General features: G+C 35.5%; 1 protein-coding gene across 12 annotated transcripts in view; it reads right to left on the reverse strand.

Annotated features, from left to right (window-relative positions):
• Fer (FER tyrosine kinase) overlaps positions 1 to 24,727 on the reverse strand; it is a 409,026-nt gene that overhangs the window by 238,358 nt on the left and 145,941 nt on the right. For 8 of the 12 annotated variants that reach the window (XR_010046446.1, XR_010046447.1, XR_010046448.1 and 5 more), the window contains 2 exons: positions 14,780 to 14,872; positions 3,476 to 3,679 (listed from right to left, as the gene is read on the reverse strand). Coding sequence is in view for 7 of the 12 variants with exons in the window: in XM_063245478.1 (XP_063101548.1) it covers positions 3,476 to 3,679; positions 14,780 to 14,872 (297 nt within the window). In the remaining 5 variants the exon portion in view is untranslated. Of the gene's footprint in view, positions 1 to 3,475; positions 3,680 to 14,779; positions 14,873 to 24,727 lie in introns of those variants that run through there. The other 4 variants (XM_063245479.1, XR_010046450.1, XR_010046449.1 and 1 more) reach the window with 3 other exon arrangements.

Consider the following 24,727-nt stretch of genomic DNA (forward strand, 5'->3'; position numbering starts at 1 on the left):
AGAAGAATGTGTGTTATATAGCTGTTAGATGATACATTCTGTAAATGCTTATTAAGTCCATCTGGTCTAGTATACGGTTTAAATCCCATGTTTGTTTGTTCATTCTCTAGTTGAATGATCTATCAATTATTAAAATAGGATGGTATATTCTCTGACCATTTATTTTGCTGTAAACTTTTTGTTTTACACATGTATAAAGCTAGTGAACTTCATATATTAATTACCACTTCTGCATTTGTGTTACGCTGTTTGCTGTTCCATATCCTTAGGAAGGTATAACACAATGTAATATGCAAAACTAACTTCCTGAATGAATTAACAATTCTATTACATGGAGGATTTTTTTGTCCAAAGTTTTAAAATACAAAATTATTTTGTCATTTTATATCAACACCATATGTTCATCTAGATTTTCTGGTTGATTCAATCAACTTTAATTATGTACCTTTGCTATTTTTTTTCACGTTTTCTACTAATATGTAACTAGGTTTTAAGCTTACTCAGAAGACAAGGCATACATTTTTCAGTTCCACCTCCTTATGTTGCAAAACATGATACTTTCTAAAAATGAGTCTTTAGGAAAAATGTTAGGTAAATAAATTAGAGAAATATGAATTTGTACTTCCTATTAATAGATCCTATTAATAACACTATCAATTTTTCTGGCTACATATTGTCATATCATACAAATCTTTTCTCATTCATAAAAGCAAGAATGTGAATATATATTTTTTATCATATAGATGGAAAGGTTTTCAATCTCTATAAAAATCTATTAATATTTATGACAAAAATACGCAGCTTTAGATATAAATTCTGAACATGGTTTTATATCAAGCACAATAAACGAGAATAATTGGAACAGGCTGGTACAATAACACTAGAAATAGACTAGATTCAGAAACTCTTAGCTATGCTTTGTAAAAGTAATATATTTGTTGTTCAGTAAAAAGTATAGCTTTTATTGCTTGAACTAGCTAAAACAGATATTCTCTATTAGAGTGGTAAAAATACAAAACTTCAAAGTATCTGTGTCCATCTTTGTCAATTACAATGTTCACAGAATGCAAACAGTTTTATACCATGAAAAAAATGTTTTATACCCATATAAAAGTAAAGCTCTGAAATAACTACCACTTAGACTCTGACAACAGCAATGTTGGCAAAACACCATTGTGAGTAAAGCAGCATCCTGAACCTAAACACAAAATTCTAAAACACTGTTTAATCACTATTTAAATTTCACAAATCCCATAGGAACCAAAAAGGAACTTATACCTTCTAATTACATTTTACTTCTTATAAAATACATTTGTACTTTTCTCAAAGTCATCAAATATAAAAATGCTTAATAGTTGCATAGCACTTCACATATTACAAAGCATATATTCATTGATTTGATTCCCATAAAAATTCTATAGCAGATTATTATACTCTTACTACTTCCTAAACCACAAAACATATAAAACTTTATAGAGTTGAAAACAAAACACAATTTTTCAGACTCCAAGTTCAATGTTCTTTTCATTGTTGTATAATTTTACTCTTTCTTCCTGCCCTTTAAAATCCATTACTACTGTATGTTCTCTTTCCTTAAGACACCTGACACTTCATTTATACAGCTGTTAGATTATAATCTAAGTCTGGATTATAAACCCCTTCTTTAGAAATTATAGGCACTCAATAAACATCTACCAATAAATGCCTCCATTCATTGAACCCTTATAGGTGACAGATACATGAAGAAAGCAATAGAATAATTTTAGCTCATAGATGATTCATTTGAAAAAAAGACTGAACAGGAATTAAAAACTTCTCTAAGCCATCTACCTTAAACTCTACTGAAGAGCTCAACACTATACTGTGAAAGTCACTAGAATAAAATTAAGCAGTAGGAAACGTGAGAGATTAACTGATACACAAATGTTTTTATCTTTAACAGATATATTTGTAAAATTTTATTGATAGATGTCATAATCCTCAACTGTGAACTTAAAATACTCTTATTTTCTTTTTAACACTCTTTTTTTCAAATTCCAATAACAACAATAAGTGATGACTTCCAAGTTTACTCTCTTCTTTCTGTCTCCAAGAATTTTAATTTAGATTTCTATAGCTATATTTTAAACTACCAATGGTAAGGGAAATATTTTAGACTTAATTTGTGATGTGCTGCAAAAATAGTAACATTTAGAGCTTTAAAAATGGAAAAAAATTTATATAAATAATAATTAGTTTACACTTTACAATCTTTCCTTCTGTTCTGCTAACAAGATCAAAGTGGTGGGTTATCGATAGGCATAATTTAAAGGCACATATATATAACAGCTTGTCAAGGAAATAATAACCAACACTGCAATAGAAACAGGAGAGTTTCTCAAACAATAGATTACATGTATGAAACTTGGCAAATATGATTATCAAGTGGAGGTGCCGAATACAGTGCATAGTTAAAAAGTGTCAAAATTACAACACATTTTAATTAATGTTTTTTAATCCATTTAAATGGCATTCATTTTCATTTAGCTATAATTACCAGATGTGACTACTGAATACTACTTAGCCACACACTTTCAAATAGTTAATTTTACAATATATGAATATCACCTCAAAAAATATATACATATATTTATATTTGTTACCAATAATACACATGTATGATACTAAGTTACCAAAACTCTATGCATTTTATCTAGTGACCTTGGGCTCAAGCTTTCCCTAAGAAAATTAGTATCACCCTCATCTCTGGACACAAACTAAAATCCTATAGACAGCCATCCTGAAAATGCATACTGTGTGAAATGAAGGAAATAGAACAGTGACAAAGAAAATTATCAATTCTTTTGAATGCCAAAAATTCCCATAAAAAACATCTGAATTAGTAAAAGCAAAATTTTTGAAATTATTCTTCATCTTGTTAATGTTCAATAAAGAAAGCACAGCAAATAGAGGTTATCAACTTTTAAAATAATTTAGCATTAGAAAAAGCAATATGAATAAATTTATAAAATTTTTCACTAAAGAGGAAAAAAGTCCTTAATAAATCATAAGACTAATTCAAGTGCTGTTTCACATATTAAGGAATTTCATTATCATTATTCAAGAAAATATTTGTTAAAAATATCTCATGGCACCATTTTGAAAACATTTCAAGGGACATTGTATAACTTTGTATAACTTTAAATTTCCCTAGAAAAAGAAAAAGTATATATATATTTACATTTTCGTTTTTCATTTATAATACCTTTACTGTTCAATATATTTTAAAAACTCATATTTAAGTATATTAAGTAATATACTGGTATTTTATAAAGTATAAAAGCTATTTTAATGTAAAATATTTAAAATGCATATTTCCTTATTGGGCTTAAGATACTAGTTAATTTTGAAACCTTAAATCATTCATCATGATATTACAATTAAAACCACAATTAACTATATTAAAATACACATAAAAACTAAACTGGAAACGTACATCAACATATTGTATGATAAAGTGTCTCCTTTGTCCATCAGAATATACAGAAAGGACATATTCACCAGGTTTCCCATGACTCTCTCGCACCAAGAAGTCTCCTTGCTGTTTTAATAGTTCTTGGGCTTCTATCCTGGGAATCGCACCATGGTACCAGTCATGCTCTGCCAGGGACTTCTCACTCACGACGATCACCTCAGAGTACTGAACAAATAGTTGTTAGAAAGTGAGTTAGAGAATATAATGGGTTTTTCCAGGTAAAAGTCACAACAATTAAAAATACTTCTTACAGAAGTTCTTCCCTTGTCTTTGATGACTTAAAAACTATATAAACATCTAAAAGTTTCATGATTTTTAAAGAAAGTAACTTCTAGAGCACCTAGAATTGCAAAATACATGTTTTTCAATATTCTGTTACATCTTCTATCATATAATGGTACATACAATATTTAGAGTTAATATTATAATTTAACATATCACAAAAATAATCTATATATTAAAATTTATTACCAAAGGAATAATGAAGAAAAAGGAGTACTACTGGGGACATTTATTATAAAAATAATTTTTAAAAAAGTTATTTTTTCTAGAATAAACATTTGATTACATAAGCCATGAACAGTCCAGTTTCATATGCTCCATGAGCATCATCTCAGGTTTGTGTTATGCTTTGCTGAATCTTTTCTCACTCATCTGACTTCCTTAACCATCTCTCTGCCACACAGCTGCTCCTGCTCCTACACAGCAATAGTAGGTAAAGCCTTGGAGAAATGCATCACTGAAAAGCACCAGCAATTAAAAACACATGGCAAAACTACAGGATAATTATAAATGATGAACACAGGATAAAAGGGAATTACCATTATTTTAGGAAGTCAAATGCTAACACCAAATAGCAGAGATAATTAAGATTGAGTATAATTCTTCAAAAACTTCCTGATACTAGATGTAATCATATATTTTCTGATCATGAGTGAAAAATTTTATTGTTGTATTTTATTTGTCCACAGGAACTAAACTAATCCAGATGGTAAGAATATAATTAAATTATAAAAATATGCATTATCTCTTAAGGTTCTCAAGCTATAATATGCATAATGCCTTACAAGAAGATAATTTATAAATTAAGAAGTCAGGATTACTGACAAATACCGTTGTTGAAATGTTAAATGTCACCAAATGGCCTAAATGTTGACAGTCTTGAGTGTGTGGCAATATTTGGAGATAGTAAAACTTTAATAGGTGGGACACAGTAGTAGGAAGTTAGTTCACTGGGATATGTCTTTGGAGGTGATCCATCATGACCTAGTATGTGCTTCCATCATGACCTACTATGTTATCACAAGCCCAAAAGGAATGGAGCCACCTAACCATAAACACTGTGAAACAATGAGAGTAAAACCCTTTTCTCCTTATAAATTGTTCATCTCACTTATTTCATCACAGTAACAGAAAGCCAACCAATAAAATAAACAAAAGCCAGGTAGTCACAAAAGAGATATTATAGGCTAATAGTATGAACTCCATGTGGAACAAAAATACAACTGTATGTAGAACTCTATGTAGGACAATATAGATATTTATTTGTAGTAAATGAAAATTAGTTTTGAACATGGCCTTCATTGCATTGTGCCACTAAAGAGACTCAAAACTTATTGCCCCAAGGCCCATTACATGTTATGAAAAATTTGTTCTATGGTTAAAAATAATTCAAAGTCCCACAAAAACCTTAAGAAAAGGGTACATGTTGATTTTTACTTCTTGCACTTCTGACATTTTCTCACTTTTAAAAAATATATACACTATATAAATGCACGTGGAATATTTTATAAGATAAGCCTTTCTCTCAGTACTCATTATGATAAATATTCAATAAATTTTAACACACTCTCAAAATGATTTTAAAGAACAAATTGCATAATAAAGTAGCAATAACTACAAAAGACAAAAGAATATTGCTTTTAAAAGCAAATGCACAACAGCCAGGAATGGTAGTGTATACCTATAATCCCAGCACTTAGAGGCCGAGGCAAGTAGATCATTGAAAGTTTTAGACCAGCCTGAGCTACTGAGTGAGCTGAAGGCCTCCCTGAACTGCACACTGAGACCTGTCTCTAAAAGCCAAAAAAAAAAACACAATTCATTCAAAATTAACTCTTATACTGAAACTACTAGTTTATAATTCCTAAAGAAGGTAGTCAAAATAATCAAATATTTCTTCTCTAAAATTTATGATAGGACACCAATTCATAGTAAATATAAAACTCTTTACTGTAATAGAAATATGTCCAGGCCGTTCAATGGCAAAGGTATCATAAAAATTCATGATGACATTTTTGCAAAGATATTAACATTATGTCAAAAAGAACTACGTAAGAATAAAACATCACAAGCAAGGATGTCATGTGCATGACTTCTTATCAAAGTCAACTTATCCTTTCAAACTTGCAGTTATTTAGAACTGGGAAAATATAGAATCTGGAGAATTCATTAAGTCTAAAAGATGGTAGAAAGCAAAAAAATTCAGCTAACACTTAAGAAACAAAGACTTAAGATAATAAATGTATTTAGGGGAAAAAAATCTAAGTTTTGTGTTTTGATTTTTGTTCTTAAAAAGGTAAGTGGACAGGAAACTCTATTGCTGTGTCATTGAGATTAACTGCAGATCTATAGTTTATTACTTGGGGGGCACTTATGAAATTTAATTTGAATTTATTATGAATATATGCCTGTACACACTTTTTGTAACACACACAAATGTGGAAAAGTCAGGTATATCTCCAGCTTAGGTCTACACATTTTTAAAATACTTCTTTGGAAGCAATGAAAGGGACATTTTTAATATGATTTATTTGAAATTCTAATAAAATTTTATGTGGTTAATAGTAAAATGATGTAGAATGCATCAACAACTAACTCCAATATTAAGAACTTAGAATGGCATCAAAAATAAAAGGGTTTCCACCTCAAATATTCCATCTTTATGAGCCTCATTGGGGAAAGATTTTTATTACTATATATTTCCAAAATGCAGTAAAAACTACAGTCATCTTGGGGATTTAGTACATATATGTAACACATCTTGATCATTTTTATCTTCTCCACTGCTCTCCCCGCTTCCTCCTTCCTCAGATCCCCTTCCATCTGCAGAGTCTTAACAGGTTTCTACTATCTCCCTTTTCTATTGCTCATTTCTATGTTGAGTTTCCCACATTAAAGAAACTATGAGATACTTCACTTTCTATGTCTTGATTTATTTTACTTTATATTATGGTCTCAAAGTCTGTTCTTTTCCAACAAATGACTCAATTTTTTAAAAATTTTATTTTAAAGAGAACAAAGCAAACGAAACAATGAAACAATAAAACCAATCAAAACAATGAGAGCAATACAGACTTCAAAACAAGACAATAGAATATCAACAATGGCTACCATAATGCCCCATGTTATCTTTAAAACAGCTGTCCATACCATAAGATATAATAAAATCAAACAGAATAAAACCAATCAATACAAAATAATGAAAGTGATACAGGACTTCAAAACAATAGGTCAACAATGGCTACCATAATATATCTTGTTACCTTTGAAATAGTTTCCCATACCTTCAGACACAATTGAATCTAACAAAACAAAACAGAATAAAACCAAATGAAACAAAACAATGAAAATGATACCAGACTTTCAAACAAGGTAATAGGAAATTAACAATGGCTACCACCTTCCCTTTTTAGACATTTCTTCCCCTTTCACCGTCACAATATCTACTGTACATTTTGGACCACACTAAGTCCTTCATTTTTTTTCTCTTTAATTTTAAAGGGAACAAAACAGAGCAATAAAATAAATCTAAACAGTGATAAGACAGGAGGAAATCCACTGCAGTTACTACATTATATATTGTTGTGCTCCAAAATAGTTGCTTGGCTTTAGGCTTGCAAAGTCAATCAAACAATGGAGTACCTCCAAATCAGCTGGCTGCTTAGAGGGCGCGTGTTGTTCTCCTCACTCCAGCCTGCGCACCGCTACCTTGTGGGACTTTGTGTCCATTTGGAATCCAATCTGCACTCTGAATGGCTCACAGACAGGAGCTTAGCTTCCTCCCTTCTTCTCCCCATCAATGCTCTGAATGGCTCACAGGCAGGGGCTTTGCTTTCATCTTGGCTCTCCCTGATCCACCTTTTGAATGCTCACAGAAAGGGGCTTCTTTCCTTCTATCTTGGCTCTCCGTGAACCACACTCCAAATGGCTCACTGGCAGAGTCTTAGCTTCCTTCCTTATTCTCCCCATCCATGCTCTGAATGGCTCACAGGTGGGGGCTTTGCTTCCTTCCTTGCTTTTCCTGCTCTGCATTCCAAATGGCTCACAAGCAGAGGCTTTGCTTGCATATTGGTTCTGCTGATCCACACTCCAAATGGCTCACAGACTGGGTCTTTCCTTCCATCTTGGCTTCCCAATCCATACTCCAAATGGCTAACAGGCAGAAGCTTTGCCTTCTTCCTTGCTTTCTCCAATCTACACTCCAAGTGGCTCAGAGGCAGGGCCAAATGACTCAAATTTAACTTTCTTCTTGGCTGGGTATTATTAGTTCATTCTATACTCATACCACATTTTCTTTTATATGCTGCTCCACAATTTAGTTATGAACTGTGCCACTAAACATGAGTATGCATGTATCACTATAGTATGATGACTTTAATTGTTTAGGGCAGCTATCCAGAAAAAGTATAGCTGGCTCACATGAAATTTCTATTTTTAGTTTCTTAAGGAATCTCCATTCTGATTTCCAGAGTGGTTACATTAATATACATTTCCATCAACAGTGTAGATGGGTTCATTTTTCCAGTGTGGAAAGATTTTTTTCCTGAGCAGGTAAGACATCTAAGATTTCTACCAACCATATAGGGGATTGGCAAGCCTTCATTTTTAAAGTTACAGTTAATCTAATATAGTTAAGAAACGCTCCTAATTAACAGTTTTTTCTGTCAAGTCTTGTTCTTAATAACTATTCTAGCAAAAACATACCAGGTCTAATGAAGAAAAAAAAATTATTTACATGAACAGGTAGAAACAAATTACTAGAAAATGAAAATTTTTTCCATAGCAAAATAAGTTCATTTTCGTTTCTTAAAATTTTAAAATATGTACATGAAGATTTCATATCTTTATCAAAAACCTGTGAGTGTGTGAGTAACAAGACAAATTTCTCTTGAAGAAGCAGAAACAAAAATGTTAAGAGAAAAAAACCTCCAAATTCTATACACTATTAAAATTTAAAGCAATCAAATAACAAAACAAACACAAGAAAATTACAATAAAACATCATGGAAAACACATAAATAAGTAAATTTCTTACTGATACCGAACAACCAAATAAAATTTAAACAGATTTGAAAACTTTAAGAATGTAAGTATACAAATAGTATTTGTCATTTCTTATATCAATTTCATTATTAATTATAAAAAAGTAATATACTATTCCAAGTCTACCTAAGTAATATATGAGGTTAACTACAATTTATAGGATTCTAAATATTTCTGAAAAGATTTCATAAGAGCCCTTTAATTTTAAAGCTTTATATCATTTGAAAAGTCTAGGAGAAGATAAGGTTTGTATGTCACATAATAAAAAGTAAAGTCACCAAATGTTGACAGAAAGTGGAAAATACCTGCTCAACTGAATAAAAATGTGTTTGATGGTAGTAAAAACTATTTTCAGTAAAAGAGAAGTGTAACCCTAGACAGAAAAAGGTACATTATATATTATTTAGAGTTTGAACACAAATGCTTAATATAAAATGAAAACCTAAAAATGTTCTTCTTGCTAGTTTTTTCCAAATCTCTAAGTTTAAATTTAAAGAATGAGTTACTAGTTAACAAATTAAAAAAAAAAAAAAAACTATTTTGGATATTTGGTCTCCAGGATCAATCACAACCAGGCTAGATAAACAGAATGTAAATTAATTAGTAGAATAGTAGTTTAGTTTTGATTAGCAAAGGATTATCTGTACTTCTACACATTTTACAATAAAATATAATTAGTAATCTCTTAACTACTGATATTATTATTAATTGCTGATCTTATTAACCAAAACAAAGATACTCTATCTAATGTTTACTTTGCACAATGAAATTAACAAGACTATCACTCATAAATTTCTTATTTCTTGTATTTCTTTTGAGGTTGTTTGGTTTTTAACTAATAATAAAGCTGTTCTCTAAAATGATGATTATAAAAAGTGACGATGCCCATCAAATTAGAATTCATAACTTTATTAAACAAAGATAGACAAAAAAGCCAAACTTGAACATTACTTACATCTACAATTTCTGATTTCCTAGATTGCCCTTTTGTGTACTTTTATGAAAAGAGACAATATTTCAATAGAAAATATATTTTTCTAAACTTTTGTTTCTAACACATCTGCTTTCTTTTAATATATTCTGGTTTACTCTGACTTCTTTCTTTTATTACCAACTACTATAGTTCCTCTACTCATTTTTCCTTGTTTAATAATTACATTCTTTATTATATTATTTTTATACATTTACTTTTTCCAGTTGTGCTTCTCTCATTCATCTGCTCTCATCATTCCATATTGTTTTTGTTAGTCTCATTTTTTTCTATCACATATTCTTCCTTTAAAGTCATATATTTTATGTTTAAAATGTATCACAATATAAAAATAATACATTTTCATCAATTAACTACAGTCAGAGTTAATTTCACATCACATATTTCAACTGAAATTATTCCAGATCATCACAATGAATCAGCATACAATCATATGTCTGTAAATTTAAACACTTAACATTAGTTTGGGATTGCCCCATAAAACATAGTATCAGACTATTATGAACTGTGCAATTTTGTTAAGCATTTGAGCAAACGGATTTGGTCTCTCACACGAAAAGTCACAGAAAATAAATCCTACTTGCCCTTCTTAGAAATTATGTAGTAAAAAGCAAGTGACTCAAAACATGCAACTCAGAGAATATTTAACTTTATTAAATATAACTATACAGGAGAATTCAGTGTATGGCTGTGATATAATGTTAAAAAAACTTCATTTTTTTCTTGTTTCTACATTTTAATGACGAGTAAATTAAGACCTTATTTCACAAGAACTAAGGCTTAAAATATACCACGTTTAACTTAACCTCAGCATGTTTTATTAGAGGAAATTAATTTAGGTTGCTCTGCTGAACTCAAAGCGAATACTGAAAAATGCAAGTAGCTTGTTGCATATGAAAATAACTAATTGCACTGCCCTATGCTGAATGGGGATATAGCTATAATAATACTGACATTGTAACTGCTACACAACTTAAACATAGTGGAACAAAAATTTTCTAAAAAGCTAGCAAACATTCTACTCATGATATTATTACATATAAAAAGCAAATGTTAACAATACTTAAATATTCTAAATTCTAGCTCAAAGTACTAGAACTCCAAAATTAACATGCCAATAGAAAAAAAATGAATTTAAGGAGAAAGAGTTGAATAATAGGCTTTTTTTGAAGTTTAAAGAACAAATAACAAATTATTTGGATATGCTTTTTTATTTTAAAACATATTTTTCAGAATGTGCTTCTATCAGAGAAGCAGTATACTTCTGCATACCAGTGAAACAACTAACATTCACCAGTGGGTATAAAATAGAAATAGGGGTTTTCTCAGACACTCATGATAAAATTCTACAGTAAAGAGATGGCCCTGGAGAAAAGGCAGCATTCTTGGACATCACTAGAACTGATTTCATTCAATGTACGATTAAAAGACTTCCAACTCAAATGGATCATCATGATTGCCAGTAGACTTTCAAAAGGTATAATCAATAATGTTCAACACCTCTGTCTTTGACTTTAAAAACAGCCCCTACGATAAGGCGGCAGTACATGCCTTGTACTTACAAGGTCATGAGTTCAGTTCCAGAATAAAAAAATTAAAAAAAAAAAAAAAAAAAACAGTGAATGGATTCAATTCTACAGTGATTAACAATAGACATCACTGAGAATTACCTTTAGTTCTCCCGCAACTAAAATTAAAAGCAGCCCCTAAGAAAGAGTTCTCAATGAAAAATTATAACATTGGGAGATGAGAAGATGCTAGATGTGGAGTTTACCTCAGTGCTCTGAGATTTTAATGATAAGTTATTTAGCTCTTTTAGTATAATAAAAAAAGAGGCCCATGCTTAAAGCTGATAAAACATATTAAATACTACCCTAATAATAGGAGAAAACATCAATTATCTGACATATCAAACATGATATACAGCCAAACGCAAATTGATTTATCAGTTAATTTCTCTTCTATAAAGATATAAGTATCTCACTGTAGACACTACATTCTAATCACACTGTTAGAAACATAGGTATGGCAGCTAGGAATACTATCATGATTAATTCTGATTTTATTTTCCTATGTATGACACTTTTATCAAAGATTACATTATAAAGTTCCAATTTTTAATATGTTCATTTGAATAAAGAATGGTTTATAATTATGGCTTTTTATCTTTTAAATAAATATGCTTTCTTATGCAAAAGGAAGAATATGGACACTACCTCACTCCATGGACAAAAGTAATTCATGAAGTTTCAAAAATGTAAACATAAGAACCAAAATTATAACATTCTCAGGAAAAAAAGTGACCTAAATAACCTTGAATTTTTCAGATATGACTCCAAAAGCACAATCAAACATAAAAAAACTATTCTTCACCAAAATTGCAAACTGTTGCTGTGCCAAAGATACTCTCAAGACAGAAAAAGCACTACTTATAGAAAGAGAAAAGGCACTAGCAATCTGTATGTATGACAAAAGGCTTATTTCCAGAATTCATTGAAAAAAACCTTATAGGTTATTTCTAGCTGTAATCCCCAAAGCCTCACGCACTGGTAAGTGGGGCTTTGGGGAGGTGACTGGATCATGGAGGCATGATATTCATCAATGGATTCTCCACTGATGAGTTCATAGCTAAATGTGATGCTGGGAGAAGGTGAGCCACGGGGGCGTGGCCCAGAAGGATACCATCTCCCACCCTCCTCCCCAGTCTCTCTCTGCTTACTGCTCTCACACCATGAGCTCTTTCTCTTCTGCTCATGCCATCCTATTGAGGAGCTAGCCAACTATGGACTGAAACCTCTACGAATTGTAAGCCAAAATAATTTCCACCTTACATTGTGAATATTGGGTATTGTGTCTCAGCAAGGAGAAAGTAACTAAGGCACTTCGATAATTCAACAACTGATTAAAAACACTTTCAAGTCTGGACATATAGCTTAGTGCTACAGTGCTTGCCTAGCATGTAGAAGGCTATGGGTTTTGATCTCAGCACAACAAATACATACAAACAATTTTAAAACATGTAAAGGATATGAATAGACATATCCAAAAAGAACACACATAATTGGATAATAAGCACATGAAAAATACATTCAACATCATTAACTATCCGAAAAATGCAAATAAATTAACACATTACTTCATATCCACTAGATTGCCCATAATTTTTTTAAAAAAGGAAAATCAAAGTGTTGGTTGGCAAAAATGTGGAAAAGTTAAAACTGTATACACTGCTAATGAAGATATAAAATGGTAGACAGTGAAAAATAACTGTCAGTTCCTCAAAAATTTAAATATACTATTACCATATGACCCTGTAAGTCTATTTCTAGGTATGTTACCAAAAGAACTTTCATGTTCATTTAAATACACATATATCAATGTTCATAGAAAAATTACTTATAATAGCCAAAAAGTAAAAATAATACAAACTTCTATCAGTTTATGAAAGAATATCCATACAATGGAATATTACTCAGTCATAAAAGGAATGAAGTATTATCAAATTCTACTCAATGGATGAACCTAGAAAATAGGATATCAAATACAAGAAACCATATAGCAAAAATGGTGTTTTATTATCTTATATCTGCAAAATACTAGAATATATAAATCCATACGATTGAAAGTAGGTAACAGTTATCAGAGATGGAGTGAGAGGTTGGAGGTATTAACTCTTAATAGTTTCTGAAAGGATTAAAACTTGTATTGGGGTTGAATATAGTAAATACACTAAAAACCACTAGGTATATATGTAAAGTTATAATAAAATAATTTTAAAATGTGAATTTTACACAAAGTACATCATAATGAAATAATTTAAACAACTGAATTAGGCTAATTTGGCATGTTTTACATTTAAGGCCTTTTTATTAGGAAAAAATGACTTACTTAAGGTAGTTCAAATATTTTTTCTTCTATTTTACCTTTAACAAATTAGCACACCTTGAAAAATATAAACTCAGAAAATGTTTTAGAGTTCAACTGTTATGCAATCTGGATTATCATGCTTAACATAAAATATTTACATTTAAATTAAGACTAAAGAGCTCAGTTACCTGAGTTATTTGAGAGAAAACCTCCTTTTCCAAAAAAAAAAAGGGGGGGGGGGTGGTATCCAATGCCTTACACAAATGCTTCATGCTCCTGTTCATCATATATTCTCTTTGACCAAATTTCTGCTACTGGAATTAACTAATATTCTATGTACCACTGTGACATGCCAAACCCAAATTTCAATAATTAATCTATCAAACAAATTTTCATTTTATAACCAGAATGTTCTCTAAAATATGAACATATAAAAAACTGACACATTTTAAAACACATATGCAGTAATGTCATTTTTAAAAATGTTACATTTCACTGAAGAAAAAAATTTTTGCCCTATTCTAATAAGGCTCCAAGTACATACCAAGTTCCTATGATTATTCATATGTAATATACAAAGTCTGTAACATAGTAGTTAACCTTATCCATGGTTTACTTCCTGAAGTTTTAGTTTCCTGCAGCCAATCATAACATTATATTACCTCACAGTATCGTAAAAAGAATGTGAGTACAGTATTTTGAAAGAGAAAATCATCATTTATGTAGCATTTACCACAACATATTGCTGTAATTGCTTTATTTTATTATAACTTGTTACTGCAGTTAATTTATACATTAACTTTAAAATAGTTAAATATGTCCATTAAAAACTACAGAATATTAAAAGGTTTGATACTACCCACAGATTCAGGCACCAATAAGGGTGTCAGATACATACCTTGCAGATAAGGAAGATCTATGGTACTAGATTATTTTCATCCTCCTTACATCTCTGCTACATAAGGTTTTACTATGTACATGTATTAACAAATTCAAATGCATATAAAAAGTTAAAGTTTTATTTTTTCATTCATTGAAATATGTATTTATATCCAGTAGCACTTAGAGTGAGTCCTACTTACTGATGAAGAGATCGATGCAGATTTTGGAGGCCTAATTATCCCAGCAATTGAATGACGAATAGACTCAAGTTTGGATAGTCTCTCTTTTTTTTCCTGGAGAGATTAAGAAATAAGCCTTAAGTAACAGTACTTAAGTATCTATCCTGTCACACTTCTTGACTTTAAGGAAAACATATAACCAAATACATATGAACTCTTTAGCATTTTACTTTCTTGAAATTTGGGTAAAACAAAGAAATTCATAAAGATGAGAGAAAACAAGAAATGCAAAGAAAATTCCAGAAAAACCAAGTGCTTAAAACACCATACCAAAAAAAAAAGAGACATAAGCTATAAAGAACTAGCACAATATAGAATATTTCAGATAGTACTAGTTATGAGAAATTTTCAAATAATAAAACTAGGAAGAAGGAATTTATATGGGACACACTTTTTATAAGTGAATTACACTTAAGTACTTGATACGTTTTCCAAAGATTCACATGATGATGATGACAATATGATAATCAAAATGCTGATGTTAGTAGGGGGAAAGGGGACAATAATAAGGAAATAAGGGCACAACTGCCACTAAGAAAAGTCAATCTAGATTGCCATTTGTTTCAGGATGTATAGTTTTGAATATCATATCACAACTGAAAGAAACACACAAATTTTCCTTAAAATTTCAAATCTTCAGATCCATTTTAAAATCCTAAGTGAATGGAGCATGTAAGAGGGAAGAAAACAAGACAAAAGGAAAAAAATGAGGATTAGGTGGTAAGAAGAAGAACGGAAAACATGTGTGGGAGTATCTAATGGAAGCACTGTCAATTTGCCAAGAACTATACTTCAATGGTTAAATCAGTAGCTGACAAAAGAGCATGACATTCTACTGTCAACTGCAGCATCTCCATGTTTCATCAGGAGTGAAGCTCAACTTTAAGGTAAAAGAAAAACAGTAGGACATAAATAACACCCTTTGTTTCCTTTGTCTCCAATTCCTAGGGTGTCTCTTAAGTAGTAAATACAAACCTTCTTGACCACATTTTACAGTGTAGTTTCTGAAATTCAATTTTAACCTCTCTACTGCCACTTCATCAATTTTTCTAACATTTGCAATACTAATGGTTCTGATTATTTCATATTTGTGAGAGTGTTCGTAACACATTTGTTTTCTTTTCTGTTTTTTTTGAAACCCCCTAAACCCCAGTTTTTAAAACTTTACTTTTTATAGATTATACTTTAGCCACACTTTTTGTTTTTGTTTTTGGTATTGGGGATCAAACTCACTACCATGCACTCAACAGGCAGGTGCTTATTCTGCTGAGCTAAACCCCTGGCCCCTAGATAATATTTTAGATGCCTAGTTAGCAGTTAGATCTCCGTGAGTGAACTTTGGCCAAATCCCCAAAAAGTCTCCTCTTCTCCCTTAATTGGCCATAAAAACTAAGGAAAGAGAAACAAATGGGTTTATTTCAAGGCACCAAACTGCCTGGAGCCCACATTCTGTGTGTCAATGAACGAGATGTGTAAGAAGGTCTTGTAACATTCCAAAGCAATGACAGTGCTAAAAGAAGGTGGTATCCATGGAAACTCCCTGACCTTGTAAACTCATACAGGGATTTATAATAGAAGGGAACAAAGTTAGTCAACACCAGCCAGTCAGTAGCCAGGAGTTCCACTGGTGAAAGCTGAATGACCACTGCAGTTTGAAATAAACCTCATTTGTTTCTGGAACTCGGTGTCATGTGGATATATTTCTTGAGAATACCATAACATTCTGGGGGCCCCAGCGAGATTGCCCACAAGGCCACTCTCCTTTGAAGGGGACAGCAGTGCCAGGCAGCCAATACCTGTGTAGCAGGTGCCCTGGCTGGTTTCAGCCAGCTTCCGGAAATGGCTGAGGGAATGGATGCCTACAGCCATGAGATGGAAACAACTGAGTGCCTACCCCCCCCCCAGACCAAGGTATGCTCTTGTAATTTGGTTTTGTTTTTCTAATTAGGCAACTGGCATACGGCTCACTCAGGAATTTGTTTTGTTTTGTGCCAAGATTTGGTTGTTTGTTGAACCTGAGAAGAGCGTAGGATACTACACAATTTGCATGTTTGTCAGGGAACTTCCCCAAGTTTGCTCCAAATTTCGAGATCATGGTGGAGAAGAGTTTCTCCCAGTCATCTGTCTTTTATGTGTCTGTCTCCACATCAAGCACATGGGTTTCCAGCCCACTGCCAGCAGAGGTCACTGTCATCATCCTTTCAAGCTCTACTCACCTTGGACTTTCCCTTTTATTTCTAACCTGGCAGGTTGAGAAAAAGGAAGGGAGATGGGACTCACTGAAACAGACTGCAAGATTCATGTGTTTGTTAGTTGTGGTAACAACAGGATCTGCTGGGAATAAACCAACTGTACTGTGATACATACTCAGCAATTTTGATAAATTCAAATGTGATAGTGACTATGGGGTTAAGATGAGGAAAAGGAAACTCTGGGCATTTCGCAAATTTAAATGGCCTGCCTTTGAGGTAGGTTGGCCTGCAGAGTGAACACTCGACCTTCACATAGTCAATAGGGTGCGGAATGTCGTTAGCAGAAACTCAGGGCATCCAGATCAGTTTCCACATATCAATTCCCGGATAAAAGTAGTTCACATGTCCTCTCCCTGTCTTAAAATATGTGTTTGGAGTCTTCCTAAATGGGTGCTGGTAATTCAGGAGACTGTTTAATGTGAAGCTACCTGTAGTGACTTCATCAACAGAGATGAAGCTGTTGACTCCTTTCGCTCCATCTCAGCCTCCAACTTATCTGACATCTCCGGGGACTCACAGTGGAGTGGGCAGAACCAGATTCCCAAGACACCGAGTTCCACTCAGTGGGTCCAAAGACAAGAGAGAGTGCACAGCATATGGAGCCTGACTTCTGGCAAACTGAGTTCCGCTCAAGGGGTCCAAATATGAGAGGGACTGTGCAGCATGTGGAACCTGAGTTCTGAGACACCAAGTTCCAGGCAAGTTCCAATTTGGGAGGGACTATGTGGTACACAGATGAAAGGGCACCACCCACTCTAGAGGAAGTGTCATCCTCCTTGCCAGTTTCTGTTTTGTCTCTCTGGAATATGGCAGTGTCAGGACCTGAAAGGGCAGTTCAGACCACTTTCATTTACACCCCTTTCAGCTCTAGTGAATTGTGTAACTGGAAAATTCAAAATCCCCCATTCACTGAGCAGCCACACACTCTGATTAATTTAGTGAAATCAGTGTCTAAGACTTAGTGCCCCAATTGGATTGACTGTCAACAAGTGCTTTATACCATATTCACCTCAGAAGGAAGAGACAGAATATGGAAGGAGAAAGAAGACTCTGTAGAAGTAGAAGGGCCAAGAACACCACAGGAAGTTACAGACAGGCTGAGATGTGTGCTGCCCCAGGAAATGCCAAACTGAAATCCCAACACAGACGATGGGATTAAGAGTTTGAATGATTACCATGTGGCTTTACTGAAAGGCCTTCATTCAGCAGCCCAGCAACCCACAAATTTGACAAGGGTGGGAGAGGTATGCCAGGCGGCCAACAGGAGCCCTTCTGCTTTCCTCAAGTACCTATGGGAAGCTTACTGCATGTTCACACCATATAATCCCCTACAGGCTGGAAATGCTCGTGTGATGAACATGTCTTTTATTATATCACCACAAACTGCAGAGATGGGGCAGATTTGCTGAAATGACTATAGCTCAGTTAATAGAGGTAGCTCCACAGGTTTACAACAGTAGAAAGGACAGAAAGTGGAAAGCTCAGAAGGAACAGATAAAGATGATGTAAGCAACTCGTAAGAAGGAGGCATAGGCAGGGGCAGAAGTAAGAAACAAGATGGGAAGCGATCCCAACAAGGAGGGAGACGTGTCCTATTGAAGTCAAACCAGTGTGTCTACTGCAAAGAGATGGTATACTGTAAGCAGGAATGCCCAAAGTTGCTACAGAAAAAGAAAAATGAAGTGCTTAGGGTAGATGCAGGGGAAGTTTCAGATTGACAGGGTCACGGGTCCCTGTCTCTGGCCCCCAAGGAACCCAAGTTATCCATGACTTTTGGAGGAAAGTCTGTTCATTTCCTTGTGGATATGGGAGCCATATATCCATAGTCACTCAGCCAGGGGCTCCACTTCTAAGCAAGAAAATAAGTGTACGGGGGCAACTGGCCAAACATCTTATTCTTTTTGCACACCTCAGCAGGTCCACCTTGAATAACAAATGGTTAGTCACTTTTATGCTTATGCCTATCTTTCTGGGCCTAGACTTACTTGACAAGCTACGAGCTCAAATTTCTTTCTCTCCCTCAGGAATCATCCTGACTACCAGAGAAGTGTTTCCTTCTGCTGAAGCTGATGTTTTGGTTGTAACCTTTCCTTAAAGGAGTAATACTGCCTCAGCGAGCTAGACAAGAGTGGACTCTTGTTGGGTGACCATGAACTCCCTTAGTGGACTCAGCATTTTCCTCTAGTTTTGGAGAAAGACAACTCCCTGGGTTTGGCAGTCCACATACCTCCTATAGTGGTAGAATTGGTGGGGCATACTAAGCAAGTATGCTTAAGACAATATCCTATGACAATGGAGGCATGGAAGGGGATTAAATACCACATAGAGAAGTTACTTGATGCAGGAATATTAAAAGAATGCCAACCCCTTTGGAATATACCATTCCTACTTGTGCAAAAATCTGGAACCAATGAATACAGACCAGTCCAGGTTCTTCAGGCTGTGAATAATGCAGTCACCACTTTCACCTTATACCTCTGAATCCCTATACCCTGCTTATCCTACTCCCACCTAGTCAAACTTGGTATACTCTATTAGACTTGAAAGATGCCTTCTTTTGTGTTCTTTTGTCAGCAAGTTCCCAAGAAATATTTGCATCTGAATGGGAGAAACTCGACAGGGGACAAAAAAATGTCAGTTAACCTGGACAAAGTTTCTCCAGGAATTCAAGAGCTCTCCCATGATATTTGTGGAGGCCTTCTCCATAAACCTATCTCTTTCTGAGAAAGTCATGAAATCTCCCTATTACAGAACGGAGATGTCTTGTTTTAGGCTGCAGAATTGTATGAACTATGCCTACAAGGGACAAAGAAGTCGCTGGGATTGCTCCTGGTAAAGGGGTATTGAGTTTCAAAAAAAAACTTTGAAAAGAAAAAGGCTCAAATTGTATGCAAACTGTTAAATTTCTGGGTTTTGTGTTGAATAATGGATTATGGTCCCTTTCAACTTCAGATTCAGGCCATCCAGGGCCAGAGGGCCTCATTACCAAGAAAAAGTTGAGGGATTTCCTGGGGACTATAGGATACTATTGGCTCTAACTCTACTGGCTTTGGGTCCCTAACTCTATTGGCTTTGGGTCCCTAACTCTATTACCAAGCCACTTAATGATGCCTTAAGAGGAGGGAATACTTTCTCATTGGCATGGAATCCTGAATAGCAGGCAGCTTTCAAGAACTTGAAAGAAAAACTGGTAAGCACCCCTGCACCAGCACTGCCTGACATCACAAAACCTTTCCGTTATTTGTTCATGGGGAAAAAGGGATTGTGTTAGGGTATCCTAACACAAACTTTGGGACCCTGAAAGAGACCTGTGGCATATTTGTCCAAAAGGTTGGACCCTGTGTCAGCAGCATGGCCCTCCTGCCTATACTCCACTGCTGCCACAGCTAATTAGTAAAGGAGGCAGACAAATTGACTCTGGGGCAGAATCTGAATGTGTTTGTACCACATGCAGTAGAAACTGCTAAGAGGACCTGCTGGTAAGTGGCTCTCAGAAACCAGATTAGCCCAGTATCAGAGGGCCTTGTTAGAGGACCCTAGACTCACCATTAGGATGAGTCAAACCATTAATCCTGCTTCTCTTGTGCCCAGCTCCTGGCAGTCACCTGAGCATGACTGTGCTGAAGTCAAGATGGCATATTCAGCTTAGTCAGTTCCACAAAACACCCCTCTCTAAGTCCCTGACTTGACTTTATTCTCTGATGGTAGCAGCACTGTAATTAATAGGGTCTGAAGGACAGGAGTAGCAGTTGTCACCTTGGATCAAATGGTCCAGGCAGAGCCACTGCCTCCCAGGACCTCAACACAATAGGCCGAGTTAATTGCATGGGCTCTGGAGGAAGGGTGAGACAAAAAGGTGAATATTTATAGTGACTCTCATTACATGTTTGCTACTCTACCCATGAATGGCACCATCTACAGGGAGAGACACCTTTTGACAGTGGGAGGAAAAGACATTAAAAACCCCCAAGAGATTCTGAACCTGACACAAGCTGTGTGGTTGCCTTCTCAGGTGGCAGCGATGCATTGTCCAGGACAGTAAAAGGACAAATCAATGGAGGCTCAAGGAAACTAGGCATCTCATACAGCTAAACAAGCTGCCTTGGGCCAGCAGCCTAATTTTTTTCTAATAGCCCCCTCACTTAAACCACTCCACTGTTCAAAGGAGGAACTTAAATGGACAAAGACAGAGGGAGTCACTGAGGAAAATGCATAGCAAATTTTGCCAGGAGGAAAGATTTTTCTCCTTGAGGCTCTGAGGCTTTATGTAACACAAGACCTACATAGCTGCATCCACCTGGGAAAGACAGCCATGTCGAATTTTCTTGCTCATTATTTCTTTGTACCAAGACTTTGGACTCCGTATATCTTAGTGGCTGCTCATTGTGAAGCATGCATATATGACAATCCAGTTGTGTGGCCTCAACATCAGCCAGGCATCTGAAGGCAAAGGACTTTGCCATTTGAAGATGTTGAGATGAATTTTACTGAACTAAAACTCATGAGTGGAAACAAAAGGTACCTACTCAGGTTGGGTGTAGGCACTTCTCATGAGGACTGAAATTTCTAGGTAAGTGGTTAGAGCCCCGATAGACTTGATTATACCCCAGTACAGGTTCCTTGTAACAGTGCATTTAGATAATGAACTAACTTTTGTAGGTCAAGTGACCCAAGATCTATCAAAAGCCTTAGGGCTTGTCTGGAAGCTACATATGGCCTATCAATCTCAGAGATCAGGCTACATGGAGAGATAAAACTGGATTCCAAAGAACACCTTGGCAAACTCTGCCAGGAAATAGGAGCTAACTGGGTCATAATGCTTCCTATTATACTCCTAAGATCATGGTGCACAGCCATACCAGGATGGGCTCACTGCCTTCAAGGTATTGTTGGGGAAGCCTCCCCAACTTGGGCCAGTGCTGGAAGGACTACAGGAAGTTGGAACCTTGGGCTTGCATCAACAAATGAAAGCACCATATCAAACTCTAAATGACTTCAACAAACCATGCTGCTGTGACATCCTCTTCCTATACATTCTTCTGTCCATGGGTTCAAAGCTAGTGACAAGGTCTCAGTTAAATCTTAGAAAGAGAATTCCCTCCAACCACTGTGGGAGGACTCTCATGTGGTCATAAGAGCCACAACCTCTGCTTTCAGACTTTCAGATTGCACATCATGGATCCATCTTGTGGGTTAAGAAGTAGACGTCTGGGGAGCAGACAAATACTGACTCACCACTGCCACCCAGAACCTCACCCCAACTTGAACCCTCTCTGCAGAGGTACTCTCAGACCACAGCACAATAACAGGCAGGTCCCAACAAAGACCTACCCTGAAAGACAGCTCCTCTAAAGTCCCTGCTGAGAAGAAAACACCCAAAGTCCTGCCCCCGTCACCCCAGAAGCTGAGTAATAAATGCACAACTAAAGATTGAGCAGACACGGTACACCAGACTATCAGTAACTTCAATGTACTGCTATCTCATTGCATTCTTGGTCCTTTTCCTCCCAGTGGTCCTGGTGTTTGCTGTTGCACTCTGGATTGCAGCCCCACAGGAATGGGGAATTCCACAGAAGGTTAGCATAGATATTGGACAAAGTACTCTTAACTGTTTAAAATGACTTTCCTATGGTTAACCTGTTCAAACCTCCTGAGACTGCAGTAAAGAATGATGGCCCAGGTTTCATCTTTCCTGCTCCTCATCTTGCTGATGAAGTTTCATGACATCAGTTGCCCCTGATAAACTTGGGGAGCATCTTTGTAATTATACCATTGTGTGTCCACAAGCGAACTCTATTGGACTTAAACAGGCTATAATAGTAGGTGAATGTCTCCCTTGCAACTAACAATCTATTGTATTTGTTGTCCCGATATGCTATTTCTAAAAACCCCATTGGTTGCAAGACTAAAGGTTGATGGATGGCTTCCCTGCATGTAAGGTACAAGAAAAGGGATAACCCAAATGGTGACATGGAGCTGGTGGACCATGGATTAGGTCTGTGTCCAAAGGTGAAAAACAGACATTGTAATAAACGAAAAGTATGCTGTCCATGCCGGCATTGTGAGGCCACTGGACTCTAGTGGGGGACAGTATGATGGGTTGGACATAGTAACTGGAACAAAAGACCCAAATCCTTTGACACATTGGTAGACCCAGAATGAAAACTTCACGTATGTAGAGAAAAGTGAGAAAGCTGCAGAACTGGGTACTCGGACAAGTTCTGTTGCAGGCTAGAATCCTCAAGGATATTAATAATCCAGTTTGGGCAAAAGGGCTCAATTGGAGCACTTGCACATACATGCTAAGAACATGACCCAGGGATCCAAAGATATCCTCATTACCAAGGACACAAGTAATGCCCTGGAAACCTGCTGCCTTTTTCCTGCACTCTCCTACAAGCTGCATGGTCCTAAAGGCCCAAGACCAAAGGTTTTGCCTAATGCCCCCCACCAAAGGTAATGTCTTATCCCTGGTAGATACTCAAGTTGGTCTAGACAAGGTAAGCACAAAATCCAGGACTTGCCAGATGCTTAATGAGACTCACCAAATTCTAAACATGTCAGACCCCACTATAACAAAGAGCTGTTAGATGTGAATAAAACCAAGTCTACCTTTCTGAGCCATAGCTATACCCAGTCAAACACTCTGCTCCTCAAAAGAACCCTTAACTTTACTCATGATAGAGACTGTTTATAGATATGGATTTTGTGTGGCACAGGGTAACAACCAGGTTGCATGCAACCAGACTAGGTCACAGGATTCCACCTACCTGGTGCCTCGGGGTTCCTGTACTAATGGACCATTTAAATGCCTAGACCTCAAACAAAAATGTGTTCAGATGGGCCCTTGTCTCCTGACAATGCTTATCCTCGGAGTGACAACTATCCAGGGAGGACCAGCACCCGTTGCTCAATCACCAGACACAACACAAGCAGACTGCTGTCTTACCAGTACTAGTCAGGGTAAGCATAGGCATGGTGCTCAGAATGAGTGCAAGAGCATCAGCCCATTCGGAAACAGGTCTTCAGAGGCTTCACCAAATAACCCACAGCATAAAACAGAGTATAACAGGAGTGCAGCAACTAAACAGCTTGATAACCAGGGGAACTCCCTGACAGAAGTAGTTTTACAGAACAAAGAGGACCTAACCTACCTTTCATGAAATAGGGAGGACTTTGTGCAGCACTAGGAAAAGAATGTTGCTTCTATGCGAATGACTCAGGGGTGATAATAATAACTCTAGACAAATTAAAACAAGGAGCAAAGGAATGAAAAAATTGTATTAGAACACTTAAGATGGTATGATAAATTGTTCAAATGGAACCTAGGAACGCACCCTTGCAGGAATCACAGGGTCAATAATCATATTAGTCCTCAGTTTTGAGCTGTGCCTAATTAACTGGGTAAGAGGTAAGGTTCAAAACAACATAAATCAGGTAGACACAATGGTATTGGCCAACGCTAACAGTCAACCAAACTATGCACCACCACCTTATGAAGGACTGTATTATATATATATACATATATATCTCCTAGAGAGAAAAATATGCCCTCAAGTGGGGGATTTGAGGGCATTATTTCCTCCCTTTCCTCTGACTTTTTCTTTCTGAAACTTCCCAAACCCTAGTTTTGGAAACTTCACTTATTTTATGGCTT

This window comes from Cavia porcellus, unplaced genomic scaffold, assembly GCF_034190915.1.
Source record: "Cavia porcellus strain 051 isolate PalLab524CR breed Dunkin Hartley unplaced genomic scaffold, mCavPor4.1 scaffold_2, whole genome shotgun sequence".
NCBI classification, from domain to species: domain Eukaryota; kingdom Metazoa; phylum Chordata; class Mammalia; order Rodentia; family Caviidae; genus Cavia; species Cavia porcellus.